The sequence below is a fragment of the Chiroxiphia lanceolata genome, chromosome 4 (genome assembly GCF_009829145.1).
Source record: "Chiroxiphia lanceolata isolate bChiLan1 chromosome 4, bChiLan1.pri, whole genome shotgun sequence".
NCBI classification, from domain to species: Eukaryota; Metazoa; Chordata; class Aves; order Passeriformes; family Pipridae; genus Chiroxiphia; species Chiroxiphia lanceolata.
In genome coordinates this window covers 61788758-61807825 of record NC_045640.1, presented here as the reverse complement: position 1 = coordinate 61807825, position 19068 = coordinate 61788758, and the positions used below count along the sequence as shown (strand labels likewise).

Sequence of the window (19068 nt, the reverse complement as noted above, 5' to 3'; positions counted from 1 at the left end):
TTAAAAAAATTCTGTGCTACGAGTCTGAGACTACCTGGTGTTATACACTTGAGTTCTCAGTATTTTAGAGGTTCATTGGGCCTTCAAATTCATTCCTACATTATTGGAGAATGTCAGAACATTCTTAACTCTCCTCCTCTTTTGAACAGGTATCATGTTTAGATGACCTATTCTCATATCTATATTAATGTATAGTGAATAATTTGGAAAGGTTTGGTTTTCTTCATGTCATTGTCATCTTCACTGTGTTATCAGTCACTGGAACAGGTTCCCCAGGGAAGTGGTCATGGCACTGAGCCTGTCACAGTTCAAGGAGCATCTGGACAATGCTCTTTAGTCATACAGTTTAGTTTTAGAAGGGAAGAAGGAAGGAGTTGGACTCGATGATCCTTATAAGTCCCTTCCAACTTGAGATATTCCATGATTCTATGATCTATTTTGCACTTACAAAGAAAGTTAAGTCCATCCAGACAGTCATTAAGCAGAAGCAATCCTATACAGAAAAAGGTGCAACACATTAGCATAAACAATGATGGGAAAACACTACTGGCAATGTCTTTAAACCATGTCTGTTCAAGAAGAATGCTCTTTAAAATGAGCAGTTTTTAGGTAAAGGAACAAACAGGAACACTAGAGAGCAAACTATTTCCAGGCATGATCATTAGGGGAAAAAATCACCCTCCAAAAATACCTGTATTAAATCAGTTACTGATTCCCAGTCAAATATGTTCTTTTTAAAGTGTCTGGGATTTTTTTCCTCTCAGACAGTACAAGAGCACTCAGACTGCAGGGACAAGTTATGCAAAATCAGAGACTACAATATATTGCAACACAGTATTATCTTTATTTCAAAACTGTACAAAGTATAAACATAAAAGATATAATTACACTGAAGTAAACCCTGCTCTTTAAGTATCTGAATACTTTAGCAACGATACCGTCGTCAAAAAAATGCCTTTATTATTTCTCAGTAGGAAAAACTTTATCTTATGGAGCGATACATCATGAAATCAATCGTTGTACATCGAGGGAATTTACCAATGGAGCTCTCTTCCACCGGGGTGTACACTTTGATTTGTCTCATGTGAGTGTCCCTCCCATTCTGGTGATTAGCTAGAACAGCAATCTGGATCATGAACGTGCGAATTGGCTTCTTGTGAGTGTCTGTCAGAGGAACGTGAATCCAGCCGCTCGGTTCCACAAGTTCAAGTTGCTGCCAAAAACAAGACAGAAAAGCAAAACATTCAGAACCAGTTAACATACTTACTATAAACGATCACATCTTAAACCCGTTTCATAAAGCAGAGTCTTGCAAATCAGATTTTAGTTGCTTTTTCAAGTTAATTTGAAATAGTACAGTCAAAAACTCATAGCTAATTTACTGCTCGTGTAATTGGATACAAATTAATCTGGTTGCCTGCAGTTGTGGTTGCTTTGGCCTTTCAGAATCTACTCCTCATTTTGTGCCCTAATCTTAAAACAAAATCAATATAAAAAAATACAGACTTCAGAATAAATTCAAGAAAGTCAAAGCAAGGATCCTGTTACTGAAGCACATTGCCCAACGATGACAGAAAACATGCATCCTAATTTGTTTTATCTAGGCACTCTGGACTAAAATATGCTAGAATGACTTATGTAGGAAACTAAATGCACACAAAGGCTGGGTTTTCAGAAATTCCTTAGATTATTAGGAGGACTGGGGAGGAGGAAAAGGAAGGTGACAGAGGAAAAAATACAAGATACCTCATAAACTTCATGTCACCCATGTGTCGAGACAGATGCCTGGTCAATTAATACTTGCTGCACAGCCAAATGGACAAATCACATTCTAATCACATTTTGACTTGGCTTTTATACAACATACCCAGTCTGATATGATTATTTTTTCTTTTTTTAATTTTAATCCTACACAAACCAATGAAAAAGCAAGCAAAGAACAGCATTTTGTTAACTCTAAACCACATCACTGACACGTCAGATTGCCGAAATCAAGCTGGATGCTATGCAGAAGTGTGGTAAAAGCTTTTATTTAAAACTAGTTGCCCAACTTCAAAGCACAGCTCAAAACACATATGGGAAGAGCACACAAGGAAGCGGAAGTCTTGGGGGGGAAGAAAAACAAGACACAAAACAATTGTCCACAAGCAAGTGGATTTCACACAGCTAAGCAAATAAGGCTGCTGTTCTTAGCAGCAGAGTTCCTCTAAGGAAGATGTATGTGCCTTGAGCAGCTCAAAATTCCCATCCTTCTCCTGCAAATACTGCATGACACACATCCTGTTAAATGCCTTGTTTATGCTGAAGCTTTCAAAAGAGCTACTGGTTCAGAGGCAGTAAACACCTTGAAAATGACCCAAGAAACAAGTAAAAAAAAATCTGATGACTACTTTAAGCTTAAAGAAACAAACAAAAAAAAATCTCTCACACCTCCACTTTAAAAAAAGAAAGAAAAAAAAATCCACCAGAAAACAAAAAACCGCAACCCGAAACTCTCCATTGCTGCAGACTCTCCAACAAATAATTTCCAAAGGATTAAATTCACTAAACCTTAGCAGCAAATCATTTCCCTCCGGGAGCCAGACACTTCCACAAACACACAGTCACTTATTTGTTGTAACCTGTCTCTTTCAAAAAACCTACAAACCCTTTTTTTTTTTTTTTGCATAGGAAACTTCAGGTAATGGCTGACTCTACAAAGTGATAAAAAAAATGATGTACTGTTGAAGCAGCTTTACAAAGGGCAGATTTATCATGGTGAGGTAGCAGTAAACAGCCTGAGCAAGTATGCTTTCCATCTCCACAGCAAACAGGAAGGATGAGGATCCTCCTAATATTTTATTCAACTAGTACTAAGGTAAAGTGTCTGATTTAGAAGAGAATGGAAAGGTTATTGCTAATTAAACTTGCATTTTTATATTATTCCCAGAGTTTAAAAATTTTGAATGCTAATTCAAAGTGGAAAAGTTGAGTTCCAGAGCTATGATCTTGGGATTTTTATGCTTGGATCAGTATGAAACAGATTTCTAATACAGTATAAAAAAGTGAAACTTTCTATAGGTTGACAACATTGGTTTCAGACAGATCCAATATAATCTGGGTTTTCATGGTCTATTGGGAAAGAAATTGCAAAAGTGAAATAATGATTCCCCCACTCCAGAACCAAGACAGCTACCAAGGGATTAGCAAAATTAGGCTATTTATACAAAATTAAATTGAATCCTTAATAAATTCACAGAGAAAAACCACATCTTTTATTTTAAAACAATTATTAGGCTCAGAAAGGGAAGCATTGGAAAGTTAAAAGTTGCAAAGGTAACTTCACTCATGTAAAAATGTACTTGTATCTTATTACATAAATCTTTTATTACATGTTTATCAATGCTTTGTTTCATCCCTAATCAAGGGAGGGGGTTATATGGTCTGTTTATAGTGTGTTATTTTCCAGTTTTGCTACAAAGGCAACCAATTTCTGTTTGAGCCTGTCTACAGAGATGGGTCAAGTAATTTCTTCACCTGCAAAACTGGCAACTGAGGCATTAGGTTAATTAGATTAAAAGGTTCTCTGGCTCCAGACTGAGCTGGTTTTTACTGTCCTCAGTAAAAGACAGGATTTTACAGGAGGTTTAGCTCCCACTGAGTTCACTCGCAGTTCTAAGTGTCTGCATTTCCACAAACTGACATGAGTTCTCAAACCAGCCACTAGATCATACAGTATGAGCAGTAACCTAGGAACAGTTATTTGAGTGCATCATGTAGAAATACCACAACTAAGCACAGATGGCACACAATTCATCAAGCAGCATTTAATTGTCTTAGCCACAAAGCCTTTTTTTTTCCCAAAAAAAATCTTGACTTCGCTTACTCCACATTTTTCAACTTCTATAACAGATGAATATATACACTTTACTGTACAAATCCTGGACTCATCCTCAGAATAAACCCCTTTACCCATTCCAGTCAAACAGCTGCCTGTTGGACAAAGCATGTGACACTTGTGAGGAAGTTGGAGGTTGCACTACAATGTAGTAAATGCAAGAGGTCAGAGTTAGACTTAAATGTTTGAAAAAATGAGCTCTTGATTTCTGCCCTCTAAACAACATTCCTGCCCTGTGACATTTGAGTATTTTTTTTTTTAAGTTGATGCCTATATAGTTTGTTAAAACCTTGATACCCACTCAACATTTAAACTGAAGCTTAAATGCAACAAAACCTAACTACTGTTATCTGAACATCCAGTAGAAAAGGAAGTAATAATATTTTGCCAGTATGATGCACACATTTTCTGTGACGAAAAGAATGGTATAAACCACACATACACACACACAGAGGGTCCTAAATTCTTCTCCTCTGCATCTGTCATGCTCTTCTAGATGAATGAGACAGTTTCTTTTCCAGAGGGCCCAGGTCCACCACCAGGGAAAAGGAACAAACAGGACATGGGAATAGGCAGTGGTGATACAAGACACAATGCTGCCCACTCTCAGTTCAGTGCCAGCACCCAGATCCAGCTGGTACAATTCCTAGTAGAAGTGGGATGAAATACGCAGCTCTACCCTGCCTGGAGCATTCCCAGTGTGAACAAAATCTAGAGGAAGCTTACTGTGAAGTTTTAAGAAATTCCTATTAAGCCCATGCAAATGGCAATCTTTCAAAGCCTTGTAAACCGGTCTGGAAATTTGGGTGGATTTTTACAGGGAGGCAAAAGACACATCCTCAACACAAAGGCTGAACTATTGCCAAATTTCAAATCCTTGCTTCAGAGCTTGGGGGCACTGGAGCATCAAAGAAGGACACCAGAATATTCTCACACAAGCAAAACAGCATACTTTTCACTGGCCTTATTCTTGGAACAGAACTGCTTTGGCTGAAACTTCCAAGAAGTTCAGCCCAAAGCAGATATCTGGCACAGAAAAATCAGTTTTAACTACACTTTGGCAAAAGTTAGAAAGTAACTAAGAGTTAAGCCTTGAAATGTAAAGGGTCACACAACCTTAAGTACAGGTGGCACTAGCAGCTCTTCCTACAGTAAATACTATTCCTGAAATCCATTTCAGTGGACTTCACTGTCAAGTTTGTTCTTTTGAAGTATAACATTTATATAAATGTACACACACACAGCACCAGTCCACTATGAACAAATATCAGATTAAGTTTCCTCCAGTATTTTTTCCTCCTTGGTAGGTCATTTAAGTAATTAAAAATCAATCACAATTAACTCTCTTCCAGGAAAAGTTGTGGAAATCAGCTATATTACTAATTACCTGAGTGAAATTAAAAATTGGAAGTTTCTTTCTGTTATGTGTTTTACCAGAAAAGTTTTTCTTTAAAAAGGGGAAACAAAGGAATGCATCAATGTAAGTTCAGTATTAGTAACTCAGAACAGTTCCTGCAGGCTCTAGACTAATTTTACATACAATGTACTAAAAGCCCAGGGTTTGTGGGTTTCTTTAATTTGCTTCTAATACTATAAATTTTGTGACAATTGGTAAACAAGAAGAGCATGAAAGTCAAAATAAAAGAACAAAGGGATAAAAATTGAAATGGAAAAATCACTCACTTGTCCTCTGCTGCTGTTATACTCTAGCTCTTCTCCTGCCTTCTCTCCGTTGGTTTCTTATTTTTCCTGTCCTCTGCATGCTACAGTTTTACCTATGGACATAAACTCCCAACTCCAGCAATCCTTGTTATTTTGAAAGCTGAAGAAAAATTGATGTTCTTAATGCAAATCTCCTCCCCAGCCTGAACACAAGAGATTTTAAGAGGAAGTTTCTTCTGCAATTGCTGGCCTCTTTATAGGGTAGCAAGTTATTTATCCAAAGAAGGGGTTTTTTTATTGTACTTAATCCTACTTAAATTGAATACTGACCTCTTCTTGATATACAGTGATATTGTGCTTAAATTCTGTTGTGTCTTTAAAGTGGTACATAACTCTAAATGCTACTTCTACTAGGCTTATAAACACAACCCCAAGTTTTTTGCTATATTTACAGTAGGCTAACATCCTTGAAATAATGCATGATTTTTTGCTGCCCTATGAAGACATCTTTTGTGAAGATACAGAAAGGAAAAAAAAAAACACTGTAAGTAGTTTCATTTCCACAGTAATTACAAACACATCCCAGATGTATGCTAGACGGGGCCCCCAGATTTCAGGAGAATAAATATATATATGTATATGAAGAGAAAGCTGCCTGCTTGCTTCCTCTGGGAAAAAAAATCCTTTTCTGCACACACATACTGACAGAAAGCTGAGAATTATTGCTGCCATCACAGCTTCAGCATGATACAACATGACTCTGAGATGTTGGTACCTTATCAAATTTCCATTTTATCATCTGTTCTTCTAGAGTCAAATGGCTATGAAACCAAACAGCATTTGATTTTACTCCTTCTATTTTTCTCATAAAACTGTTCAAGCTGCTTTTTGTTTTAGTGATTTAGCAAACTATGAAATTAAAAGTAGTGGCTAGACTCTTCTTCACACATATAATTTTGCCTTTCTACGAGCTTAACTAGTTCTTACTATACAGTTATATAAAAAAACTAAGCTCCTCAAAGCAGGTGTTCTCAATAAATAATGTATTCTTCCAAGGAGATTATAAAACTAAGTTCCAGGCAAAATAAATTCTAGGTTCAGAAATGAAGTATTTATCAATACACAAACTTTCCCATGTCGGGAAAGGCTTTTCCCTGTTTAGCCATTGTTTTTTTACAGCTATCCAAATATGTTCTCACAACAACTGGCAAGGAGAAAGTAGGCTGGCTCGACTTCCAAAATTCTCTTTCCATAACTGCCATGCCCTACCGGGCAGTTACCAGGATTCAGAATCAGTAGGGCCCTGCGTAATTCCAAGTATTGGAACTGTCAACACACGAAGTAGCGGAGCTTGGGCTTCAGCCATCACTTCACTTAGGAAGGAAGAGAACCAGTTAATAGCAGTGATGCACCAGTTCCAGCAATAAAAATGAAGCACGTCCAAAAGCAACTTCACAAGTTCCAAGTGAGCCAAAGGAGGGACACCACATTAGCAGCTTAACAAGGAACACAGAAACACGCTCAAAGGACCCACTGTGAAAAGCACACTCCTCTGCTCTAACGAAGCAACGACCACCTAAGGAGGTGGCTCTGTGGGCTTAATCAGCCACCTCCTTAAACGGGCAAGAAATCCAACTTCAGTCCATTAGGCGAGAGAAGTTTTCCATTCTTTCAAACAGCAGTTCCTGAAGAGTCTAGAGGAGCACAGTCCATCCCTCAGGAAGATTCAACTATGGATTCAGGCAGACAAGAGACTAGTAGCCGAATAAGCGCTACCAGAGAGCGAAACCTGCAAACACTACAAATTCCTATCATATATAAGCTCTTTGTTCAAATAAGCTGCAAGAAATAACTTTTGGTAAGACAGAAAAGGTTGAAAAGCAGAAAGGTCAAAAAGATCCTTGCAAAAAGTTTTACAGAACCTCCTTCTTCAGACTGTTCTGCTCCAGATTAAACCAGTAAAAATTAATCAATGCCCGAGTGTTAGAAAGTTGTATCCAATTAAAATAAAGACACCTAAACGCCCAAGCCAAGCTAGAAAGAAAATCTAGAAAAGGAAGAACAGTAAAGCTAGAAAAACAAATCCTCAGTGGGTCAAGGATTAGCATCTACAATGCTCAAATACAGATTCTTATACTGCCTTTCCAAATTTCATGTTTGGATTACATAAGCAGCACACCACATGTTGGACGATGTCAGTGGGTTCATAGAGTACAGAAACAGGCATGTTTCTGAAGTAAGCAGATGATGCCAATTGAGCTATGTATGATACAACCTAAACTTCATTTGGCAGAAGTGATTCACCAGCCAGCTCATGAAATGGTTTCATTGACTAGTCTATTTTAATATTCTTCAGAATTTGATATTCCTTAGGTGCCTTGATTAGAATTTCTCCATACAGTAAAAAAGCAAGGAACAATTTTATTTGATTCCACTGACAAAACATTGCAATCTCTTCCCAGACATACATATCTGATTCAGACAGAATTCCAATACTATAACAGGAGTAAAGTTAGGAAGAACACAGTATTGAAATTTAATCCACAAGATGTAAACAGGGAAAGTCAGCTTTTGCATTATTATTGCTCTCATAGTTTGTCTTTGAAATCTCCTGAAGATGAGGAACACATAGGAGGACAACAACTGAGTCTTAGACATGAGTACCTGATGAGCAAGTATGCACATAAGCCCATTGTCAAACAGAGAAAATAGGGTCCAATGGCACATGCTGTAGACTATCAGGAATTTTATGACATGGATGCACAGGTAAAACAGCTGTTTCAAAAGTATCAAGTGACGAAGACTCCTAAGTACTGCTGACTGCAAAAGGGTCAAGGCTGTGCTGAACTGCCCACATAAAAAACTCCCAACAGATGAAGTCCCATTGGTGGAAGTCCCACACGTTGATACAGGGTTGGTCTGGGCACGTGTGGAGGGGCCCCTGTCCGTGGTACTTAAGCACCACCACCCTGCCCATCACACTCCCACCTCTGCAGCTGCTCACAGCACTTGCACAATCAGGTACCTGTGGCCTCAGAGACAAAGAAACAGCCTGCCAAATGCTCAGCTACTCTGAACTTGTCAGCCACAACTGTCTTGCTCAATTTTAACTTCAGAAAATATTGTCTGCTTAGTTCTGGGTGGCAGAAAAAAACAAACAAGCAAAGGGAAAAAAAAAATAGACAACAGTCTTTGAATACTTCATGCTTTAGAATGTGGCTGAAAACAACTCCATTCTAGAAAATTTACCTGCAGAAACCATCGTGAATTTAGCACAGGTTGCTTGCTAGGGAAGTCTCTCCGGAAAGAAAGGAACTCTGTTTTCAGTGGTTCTCAGTTTTTGTTGTGCCATATACACTTCTTTTTTAAAGTATGTTCTGTGAGGGACAATGCATAGGCAGCTCAACATTCATTCCAAAAACATATGTCTCAAGATGTATATATTGTTTCAGAGATGGACAAAAATGTTAAACAGTCTTGGACAGTTTGCATTCCAGTCCCACATCTTTAAAATTCTATTGTTAAGTGAGGTCACTTGAACTTTCACATAATAGTTTATGCTGAACACATCCATAAATTAAAACTCATTAGAGAAGAACTGCCATCCTGTGTATGTCTTAAGTGGCAACCATCCTATCCACTCGAACTTAAGAAAAAAATATAAAACCCTTCATCCTTCCCTTTGAAAAGCAGAGTGATCAAATACAGAATGACAATGCAGAAACTCTAGAATGGAGTTTCATGTGTGCAAGTATGGCAATAAGACCTAAAATTCCAAAGCAAACCTTCTACCCACAGCAGGAAGTCATCTAAGTTCAGTCTGGTTTCAGCTAAAGCAGATTCCATCTTAACATCTGAACCTGTTGCTCCAGAAGGAATACTGTCTCCAACTCTTATGAAATCAGTCATAACAGCTGTGAAATTTTGGACCTCTGATTTAATGAAAGATGGGTTTCATAATTCATTTAGGGATCAGTCAAGAGTGGAGGAAGGGAAGGCAAATCTACCCTAAGTGCATTAGCATTCTCCTGTGGGGCCCCACGTCTCCTTACCCAGCTGTCACAACCCATGGGAATGCCATACCTTTGCAAGTGCACTGCTTGGCAAACCTTGAGAAGCCTCCTGGTATCAGGGGAAATCCTTCAGACCTACAGGGATTTGGCTCCAATGTGAATCTCTGTTACTTCCCTTGGGCTTGGCAGACAGCATGCTGAAGATGAAAAAGCTACAAAAAAAATTCTTGAGCTCATGCTCTGGAGTGGTGGCCTGGCTGACAGTATCAAAAAGTAGGTAACACAGCCCAAAACAAACTTTCTGCTTCAGTTTGCCTATTTCTGGTACCTAAGTTGTTTAAGTTGCAGACATACTGGAACAGACTGCATCTGGGCAGTCTGGCCTTAAAAATGAATGGTAGAAAATCTATGGTTTGCTGCAAGTCTTTTAAACTTTTCAAAATTGCAGCATTCTGAAAGGAGAATGAGGGATTTTATTTTTTTTTTAAACCAGGGTACTACAGAACTCAAATTATCAGTAGCTTGGGGTATTATAAATGCAGATATGAAAAAGAAACAGTACATTTAAAAAAAAAAAACAAACAAAAACCCCCAAAACATCCCCCCCCCCAATTACTATAAAATATGTAGCCTATACTGCACATTGTGCATTTAGAAAGAAGTGCATGTCTCATTCAGTGAAAATAAATGTTTTATACCTTTTGGGAAGCACTTCAAATCATAAAAGTTTATCTCACTGCAATGTTTTTTCATTTTATGGACAAGTAACACAGGAGGGGGCCCCATGTACATAAGGTATCTGTGTAAGCATAATACTAACAGATTTACTAACTGGGAAGTAGGAATCTGGCAGATGATGATCAACTGATACAAGTCATTTTTGGAATGCTGTGTGATGATACAGAATAGAACCAGAAGATTCTCTAACAATTATATGTTTAAAGGGTCAACTGCTGTTAAAATGAAGCAAATGATGGCATAAACATGGCAATAGTGATTCATGGAACTTGTTCTTTGGAAAACCCTCAGTAACTTTTACCTCATCTCAGAAGGCAGGAAAAAAAAAACACCTGTCAAACACAGCAAAACAAAAGCACTACACCTTCCCACATTCATTCCAACAAATGGCACCCTCTGCATTCAAATCTTTTAGTCACAACTAAACATATATAAAAATATAAAATAGTGACAGATCTATCAAAAAAACCCACTTGGTTAAGTATGTGGACTAAGGTATTCGTAAAAGGAAAGAGGACACAAAAGTTTTAAAATTACTCAAGATGACACGTTACTGGTCCTTTTATTTAAATTTTCATCTTAGTCATAAATTTGAGTTCTCCCCCTCCAAGTACTGAAAAGCCCTAAGATTTCCCTGTATTAAGATGTTAAAATCTTAGTCCCTTTTCAAAGCAGCACCCATCCAAAATAAAGACATAATCTCCTACAATTTCCAGGTGAGTCAGGCTGCTCTCAGGGAAGAGAGCAGCACTTCAACCATCTACTGAAGAGAGGTAGGGGAAACCAATAGTGAAAGAGCACAGAACAGAAACCAGATTGAACAAGCTACAGCTTGTTGTAGCTACAGCTACAAGATACAGTTCAACCATTGAACATGCCACAGTGAAGAAGTGTGAAAATAAATTTAAAAAGAACCCAAAACATTCTGAAGTTCAGATGAATTTGCAGTACAAATGGAACTGCTGACTGGAGAATGGGGACAAGGTGTCAACATTGGCAGCTGCCTTTTATGGAAGATAACAGAGGAGATTGGACTCAATGATCTCAGAGGTCTTTTCCAATCTAAATGATTCAATGAGTCTTAGCATCACAGAATTCCCCAAGGAAGGACAGAATAAACAGAACTTCCTGTAAGCAGAGAGATATGTGCTTTAAAAGAAAATCCTACAATAGTTACTTGTTAGGCAATGGCCTTACACAAGAGGACCTTAAGGTAAATGGAATGAAGACATTAGAAACCAGAACAGAGCAAAACATAAAGGAAAAGGTACTATCTTTTTTTTTTTTTTTCAAACTAGAACTGCTGTGTCCAAACTGAAACAATACAAACAATACAAATGGATCATGCACTGCACAAATTGATTGCAAATGGAAGTTAAATGACTGAAAACATTTCTGGGAAATAACTAATCTTACAAAGAAGTTTGCAAATTGGATGAAAACTGTCTGCCAGTGTCTCCAGTTCCCATTTCTTCTAATCTATGTAACAAAATTATATTGTGTTTGTGTGAAAATGAAAAAAAGAAAAGGGTCATAATTTACCTTCAAAATTGTTTAGCCATATCCAGGAAATATGTCTAGACATAGCTACAGTTAAATTATACAAAGAAAGTATTTGGAAAAAAAAAATGCAATGAATATTAAAGATTTAAGTGTCAGAAAACTAGCCACATCGAGTAAATCCACTGTCACATCATCTCAACATAGTGGCAATAACCCAGTGACTACATTTCACGCCATGCACTTTGCATCCCAGAGAATGCAGAAAGTTAATAGGGGAAATGAATGCATATAAGAAAACAGGAATATCATGATATTTTAAAAAATAGTCAATAGCTGTGGTAGCAGCCAGCTGCTAGCTCTCAAGCCCTCTTTATAGGTTGAGGGGAAGAAAGTACATCTAAACCAAAAGAAAAACATTCCCCTCACTGAAAGGGGCTATTATTACACATTGAAGAGAACTAGATTTCTGATCTTCTACCAGAGAACAGGCCCACAAAGCTGCATGGCTCTAACATTTTATCTGTTACACAAAATTCTATTTCCCAAGTGACTTCAATTTTTAGAAAAAGACTGTAACAAATCATACCTGAGTGCTACCAAATAATAAAAAAATCCTACTCATTCTTTACCAGCAAGAGGACAAGCTGTTGATAACTTGGGTTAAGTGAAAGCATTTCTCCTGCTTTCACAGGAGTGACCTGTTTCTGAGAATTAAAGGGGGTTGCCCCTCCTAAAATCAAGGAATTTAAAGACACTAAACCTCTGTAAATAATCCTCAAATCCTGCAGAAGTACAGTATGCAAACCAGTAAAACATTTGTGCCTGGACAAGGACTCTGGACGCTCAGTAAAGGCGAGTGGGGCAAAACCTGATAAACTGTAAAATTACTCCAGTGCATTGTAGCATGCCAGGCTTCAATAAGTAAACATAGAGTAACATTTCACAGGATCCAGACCTAATGCTCAACTCAAGGAATATTTACTCATTGGAAACAAACGTAAAAGACTGTTGTGAAAACTATTTGTGCAAATTTAAAATGCAATGTAATGTCTCATCTAAGAAAGATCCCAAATTCATAAACATGTCTCACTGCAGATATATTTCCATACGAAAGAACTTTAGAAGAGAAGAAATATGAGTATATCTGTCAGAGGTTCAGCTGGGTAGTTTTATAAGAGCCAGAATACACTTCCATAAATTTCCATAGCTGGAAACAGGACTGTTGCCCAATGGAAGCATTTAATTTTACATCTAAACACAATTTTTTTTAATGTAGTGGAAAAAACGCAGCAGAGTTTTTACCTTTTGTTTGTGTTTTCCTACAAATTGATATGTAAGTATGCCCAAAAAAATGCAAGGCTTTGTTTCACTGTTTAATGTGGAGGTCAGACTCTGGACTCTGCTTCTTTCAATCTAGATGAATTCTATTTCTTGACTTCTTTCTAGGAGCCAAAGGTTCCTTGAGTCACCATTCACTCACAGAATGTACAGTTCAAAAAGGTATTCAGATAGTGCTATACAGTTTTGAGCTACTGGCTACCTCACTGCAACAGCAATTCTGCTATAAACAGCACTGTGGAATAGCTTTACTGCTACATTCTACAGACTAAGAACATGAGCTCTTCAGTATAAACTGTGTGAGAATCAAAATTAAATTACACTGTAAGTTTGCTCCTGAAGCATGAGGGAGCAGAGGGAAAAAACCAGAGCGTAAGAACAACCTAATTGCAAACTTTCTTACCAACAGGTCTACTAAGTCCTAAATCTAGAGCTACTGTTGGATATCATCTGCTTAGAAAAGTGAAGTCAATAACAAGGTGATGGAATTGGATTACAAATATATATGACTTTTTGTATAACTACAAGTCCTGTAGATATATACAGATATGCTCCTCTGCTTAATTTATTTCTGCTATGCAAGTAAATCTTTATCTCCTCATGACACATAAATGAAGTTATAATGAAAAAGAAGAAACTCTAATGATTCCACAATAGAAGTTCTTACCCCAGCAGTGCTGGATTTACTCACAGCTGATTCATGAAAACCTCTCAGTTAAACATGGTGACCAACATAATGACAACAGAGACCTATTCAGAGGGAAGCCTACTTCAAAATTTTCCTAAATCACTTCTGACATGGAATTGAAACTGTTTTTGAAACATATGATTTGATTAACCTTATCTTAGTAATGTTACTCAATAACATCATCTTCTTAAGAAGTAAGAAATTAATCTCAACATAAGAGAAACAAATTAGAATTTTCTGCATTTGCTAGTAAAAATAATCAAAAAATCCCTCATACTCACAGTTGAATTTGACCTCTGACAGATACAGAGGAGGGGAAAAATAATAATTATAAAAGGAGTAATAAGTATTAGGGGCTAGACTCTCATGGTTCACTTCAAGACTGTGACTGAGAACAGTGTTCATAAAAAGCCTCAATAAAAACTGTATTTGTTAACATTCCTTTAACATGAGACATAAAACACTCCAGAATTCATTCTGAAATAAAATAGGACTGTTAGATAAACCTAGTTTAGGAATTGGATGAAGGCAGCTAGAGAGCACAGGCCTTCAAGCCAGACACACATGCTACGTTATTATTCTCATTCCACTCTCTCCTGTGTGTTCGTGCAGAAAATGGAAAAATCCTGGGAAAGGTTTTTCCGACTCAAACACATGATCTCAGTTATCTTCTGACAGATTTAAGACAGAGAACAGCCCTCAGAAAGAAATAAATTATACTTCATATCTATAGAAACATTTCCACATACTACTTGAGATAAGGAACAGCACAACATCACATTCAATCCCTTCCCACCCCCTCAAAAAAAAAACTTTGCAAAGAGTTGAATTTATGCTCTGTCTGGCAGTGTTCTTATCAAAGCTACACACAGACATATGATCCCTGAATAAAATAACATTGCAGCAATCAAGGGACCAAGACCTAACTCTAGAAAGGACTGTCATGACAGCTCTGAAGCCAACTGAATCTCATGCTCAAGAACCCCGTGTCTGTTCTAGATATCCACCACTTGCCAGGTGGCATTTTCTTCTGATCAAGGAATTGCTTTAACTTACCACGTGAACAGAACTCCTTTCTGTAACTGCTTTCCTAATGACACCATAAATAATCTCAGCTTTCCACTACAATGCTGGGCTTCAGGAATAAAAAAAAATTTAAAAAAAAAAGGGGCTGATTGTAATGATAAAAGCCCCTTGTATACCTACATAAAATACATTGGTTCCTTTATTTTATCTCCACGAATTTATGGAAATTTTTGGTTGTTTCTTTTGGTGCTAACCTGACAAAGCATGGCACATCCAATGCGTTTTATGGAATTGTTTTGTGGGGTTTTTTTAAATCTTAATAAGTAGCATCACCTGATAACTTTGCCACAAGGGAATACATACTATGAATAGTCAAATCTAAATGAATTTGTACTGATGCAAATAAAGATATTGGAAACATGGAAGCCACACATATAAAAAAATAAGTGGTGGACTGATTGGGTCCTAATTTCTTTTAAATTGGGACTACTTCCTCCCTCCACCCCACTGCTAGATGTTAAAGAGTGGTTAACATAGTCACAGGATGTTTCTAGCTGCTGGTGCCTACAAGCTTAAGTGAAATAAAATAAGGTGTGGTGTGCCAGCTGACCAGCACCAGTTGAGATGACAGCACAAAACTTCATTCTTAGATACCCTAGAAAATTCCCATTCTTTTTATATCTTTTATGCTTAACCCAAATTAAATATCACCTGCTGTCTTTTCTCTCTGAAGAATTTTAATACTGTGCTAGTAGAAGCACCCAGAGCAATCAGAATCAATCTTTGATTTGACCTTTCTGCATGTCCTTAGCACTTCTCAACGTCTGCAATTATCTAGTGCTTCCTCTAGGGATTACTCTCCGTAATTAAGTCTATGAAGGCTATCAGGTAAATCAAAGATGATTGTTTATAATTCACTGACTTTATCCTCCCAATCCTACTTCAGTGTGTGGAAAAAAATAGCTCAAAGGCCACTGCAAAGTGTCTCCCACTGGCTAGCAACCTCTCCAGAAACAGAAAAGCACGACTGAGTGAGCAACATCTTACTGTCAGCTTCGACAACAACTCTGGTTTAAATCTTTCAGTGCAAATGCTGGTGTTCAGTATTGGACTTCCATGGTGTTTTCACATATGGGATCCAAAAATCAGAGGAGATAACTTCAGATTTCTCAGGTCTGGGGAATTTCTAGACTGGGAAAAGAGAATGGTTGCAGAATGTGGTAGGGGAGAAGAAGAAGAGGAGGAGATAGGTTAACAATTTCCATGCAGTGTGCAGGGCCCTTTAATACAGAAAAACATAATTTCAAGACCTCCTTCCTAACATGCCACTCCCTAGAGATTAAAGAAGAGTCCCTTGTTCCAGACAGTTTCTTCAGTGGTACCCACCTTTTTGCTCTGCTAAGTAACTGTAAAGTCAGGTGTCTAGAGTCCTCCTAGAATACTCATCGTTCCTTCTCCACATACTTCCCCAAAAGCCAATAAATAATACAGCAGGCAAACAAAGACAACAAAAATTTTCTGTTTTTCCTAGCTCCAACCTTCGAGCTTTATGTGACCAGGAACCTCTTCAAACATCCAAGATAAAAACTTAACTGACAATCCACACATCAATTTCTCCTTGAAATGTGCACAATTAAAATTGTTACCGGAAGTTTTCCTTCAAATGTTTACAAGCAGGAAAAATTAAGAGGTGCACGATGTTGTTACAGTAATTAATACTGTAAGGAAATTCAGAGTGCAGGTTTTCCCCTTGTCAGTTATCAGAAAAACCTAATTCTGTGCCCAAACAACCTGTTGGTTTAATTTCTTCAATGGATTGTGGCACATTTGTTCACAAGCAGTTATAAAGAAGTAATATAAACTCTCAAGTAATTCGCTGTCTACCAGAGAAGACCACACTTGGGTGGGAAAGCGTTATGCTTTGATCTGAAAAGGAAATTAAGATAATCTATACCTAAGAACCAGACCATTACCATATTGGTAACACTAAAAAGGAAAGACATGCACTCTTGCAATTACTTCTCTGAAGGAAAAGACACACATGTTTATAGTTCTGTGGTCATATGACATGATCTTAACCACAGTCAAGGGGGGCAGGAACCAAAAAGCCCCACAGGTGAAGTCAGTCTGTAGTATTTTTTTACACAGATAACCAAAAGCAGACTTTCCATACTGGCAAGCATACACTGACATCATTTATCACTGTGAATTATAATAGTAAAAGGACTTTAGCAGTGTTTATTCAGTTGGATAAATAGATAATCATCTTGTGTATCAAGGCAAACCATGACACTTTACCTAGCTTGAACTTTACAATCTGGTTTAGAATCATTTCCTTTTCTCTTAACTTTTATGAATTCAGCAAAAGACTTGAAACTGCAATCACCTGCCCCTGCATTAAACAGTTTGTCTGCCAGGGTCTCCAACAACATGCCCAAATGCTGAGAGATTAAACACAAATGATAAAATAGATGTTGTTACGTGCTACAGTTTGCAAGTGAATAGCATTACACATTTTGGGAACTACAGTTAAAATGAATTCTGATGAACTGAGGGGGGTCATCTGACTGAGCTCCAGGAAGACATTCCAGGTGAGCATGAACATGGAAAGCCAGCAGAAGCTGGAACTCTGGATGCACTTGTACTGTTTTGAAATGCCAACTAGACACCACATGTGCATTAAAAAGGGAGGGGGCAAGGGGAAAGGAAGGGAAGGGGTTAAATACTGAAGTAGGGAAGTGTATGAGTATATGAGTGTTCTGTCATGCTGTCCTGTCCTCCTCCACCCATCCACCTTATTCCTCACTCTCATGTTCAGTCTTCAAGAAAATGATTAAATGAAGAGCATGAAGCTCGTTCTTGATACAGTTTTTATGTTGCCAAACCCCTGCTTGCTTCTGCTACCTCCGAAGCATTAATGATTATCTGCAAGAAGTATCTAGTGAGCCTACATTGGTAAACTGTAATTAGAAATCCCTACGAACTATGAAAAACCATTGACCAACAAATATCCCACTGCACTCTCCAAACACAGAACCTTTATTCCAACAGGAACTTCCAGTAAAAAATGATGTGTGAACAGCAGACACTGATGTTCACACAAGCATACTGCATACAACCCAGCAGGCGATTTTTCTGGGTTTTTTTGGATTATGCCCCAGAGGTGCTGGTACAATGGAATTTCAATACCATAATTGCTTATTTCTCTGCGTGCCAGCCTCTAAAATAACAGGTAAAAAGAAAAAAAAAATACACATAAACCAAACATTCTCTTTTTTAAATTACAGGAATCACAAAATAAAATGTTTTTAATTCTCTAGTTCAAACGATGTAATTTATAACCATGACACAAATAGAGAAGAAGCACAAAAGAAGGGAAAATACAGAAATAACATAACGTTCCCAAGGTTCAGTTTACAAGGACCTCACACAAAGTTTTTTTTTTTGCAACTCTTACTAGAAACAGTATTATTTGCTAAAAATGCAGTAGCTGCCAAAAGCTATGATCCATCTAAAGCAAACATGTTTAAGATGGAAATAGAGTGTTAATGCTGAAGAAAGACAGAATTGAGCATACAAGTTTTCTTTTTAAAGTGTTGAAGCAACTGCAGTGCAGAGTTAAGTTTGTTTTTCATCTTTGTGAGCAGAAATTGATTGCATTTGCAGATAAGCACCTAAATTAGAGAGAAGTACATTAAGACAATAACAGAAGTAATCAAATTTCAAACCTTCTAATTAAACCTCTTTTTCCTGCAGAAGGTTATTGGGAATTCAACACTAGCCTTGGTTCACATGATAGAACAATGGGAAAATTTTCCGAATGGTTGAACACTAACCCTGACAAGTGTGGAGAGCCAACTACAATACATTATATGGTAGCATAACCTGCCACCCACGTTGCTGAGAGAACAGCTTTCAAACACATGCACCGAGCTGTAAAACCACAAAATCCCTTATTACACATTGTCCCTTACTTAAGGTGAAATACACTATTCCCCCCCCCCTCCCTTTTACAAATCTTGGTGTTTTTTTTAAACCTTCATCTCTGAAGTTTATTTAGCAGCTAACGAGACTGTTTTTCAGACTTTATTTTCCAAATGCCATTTTTCCTGTTTTGTTTTCTAACCAAAATAAAATCATGTTTTTATAGTACACAGTGAAGCCTGTTGTGTCTTTCACTGTTGCTTTTTTTTTTTAATACTACTTCCACCTGTGTGACATTA

The 19068-nt window shown here is 37.5% G+C and overlaps 1 protein-coding gene across 3 annotated transcripts in view; it reads right to left on the bottom strand.

Annotated features, from left to right (window-relative positions):
- Positions 1-823: 823 nt before the first annotated feature.
- The window catches only part of ANAPC10 (anaphase promoting complex subunit 10), a 35978-nt gene continuing 17733 nt past the window's right edge, over positions 824-19068 (bottom strand). For all 3 annotated transcript variants that reach the window (XM_032687060.1, XM_032687059.1, XM_032687061.1), the window contains exons 5-6: positions 981-1213; positions 824-948 (exon numbers count right to left, since the gene is read on the bottom strand). In XM_032687060.1, the coding sequence (XP_032542951.1) occupies positions 983-1213 (231 nt within the window). In that variant the 3' untranslated portion in view covers positions 824-948; positions 981-982. The remainder of the gene's footprint in view (positions 949-980; positions 1214-19068) is intronic.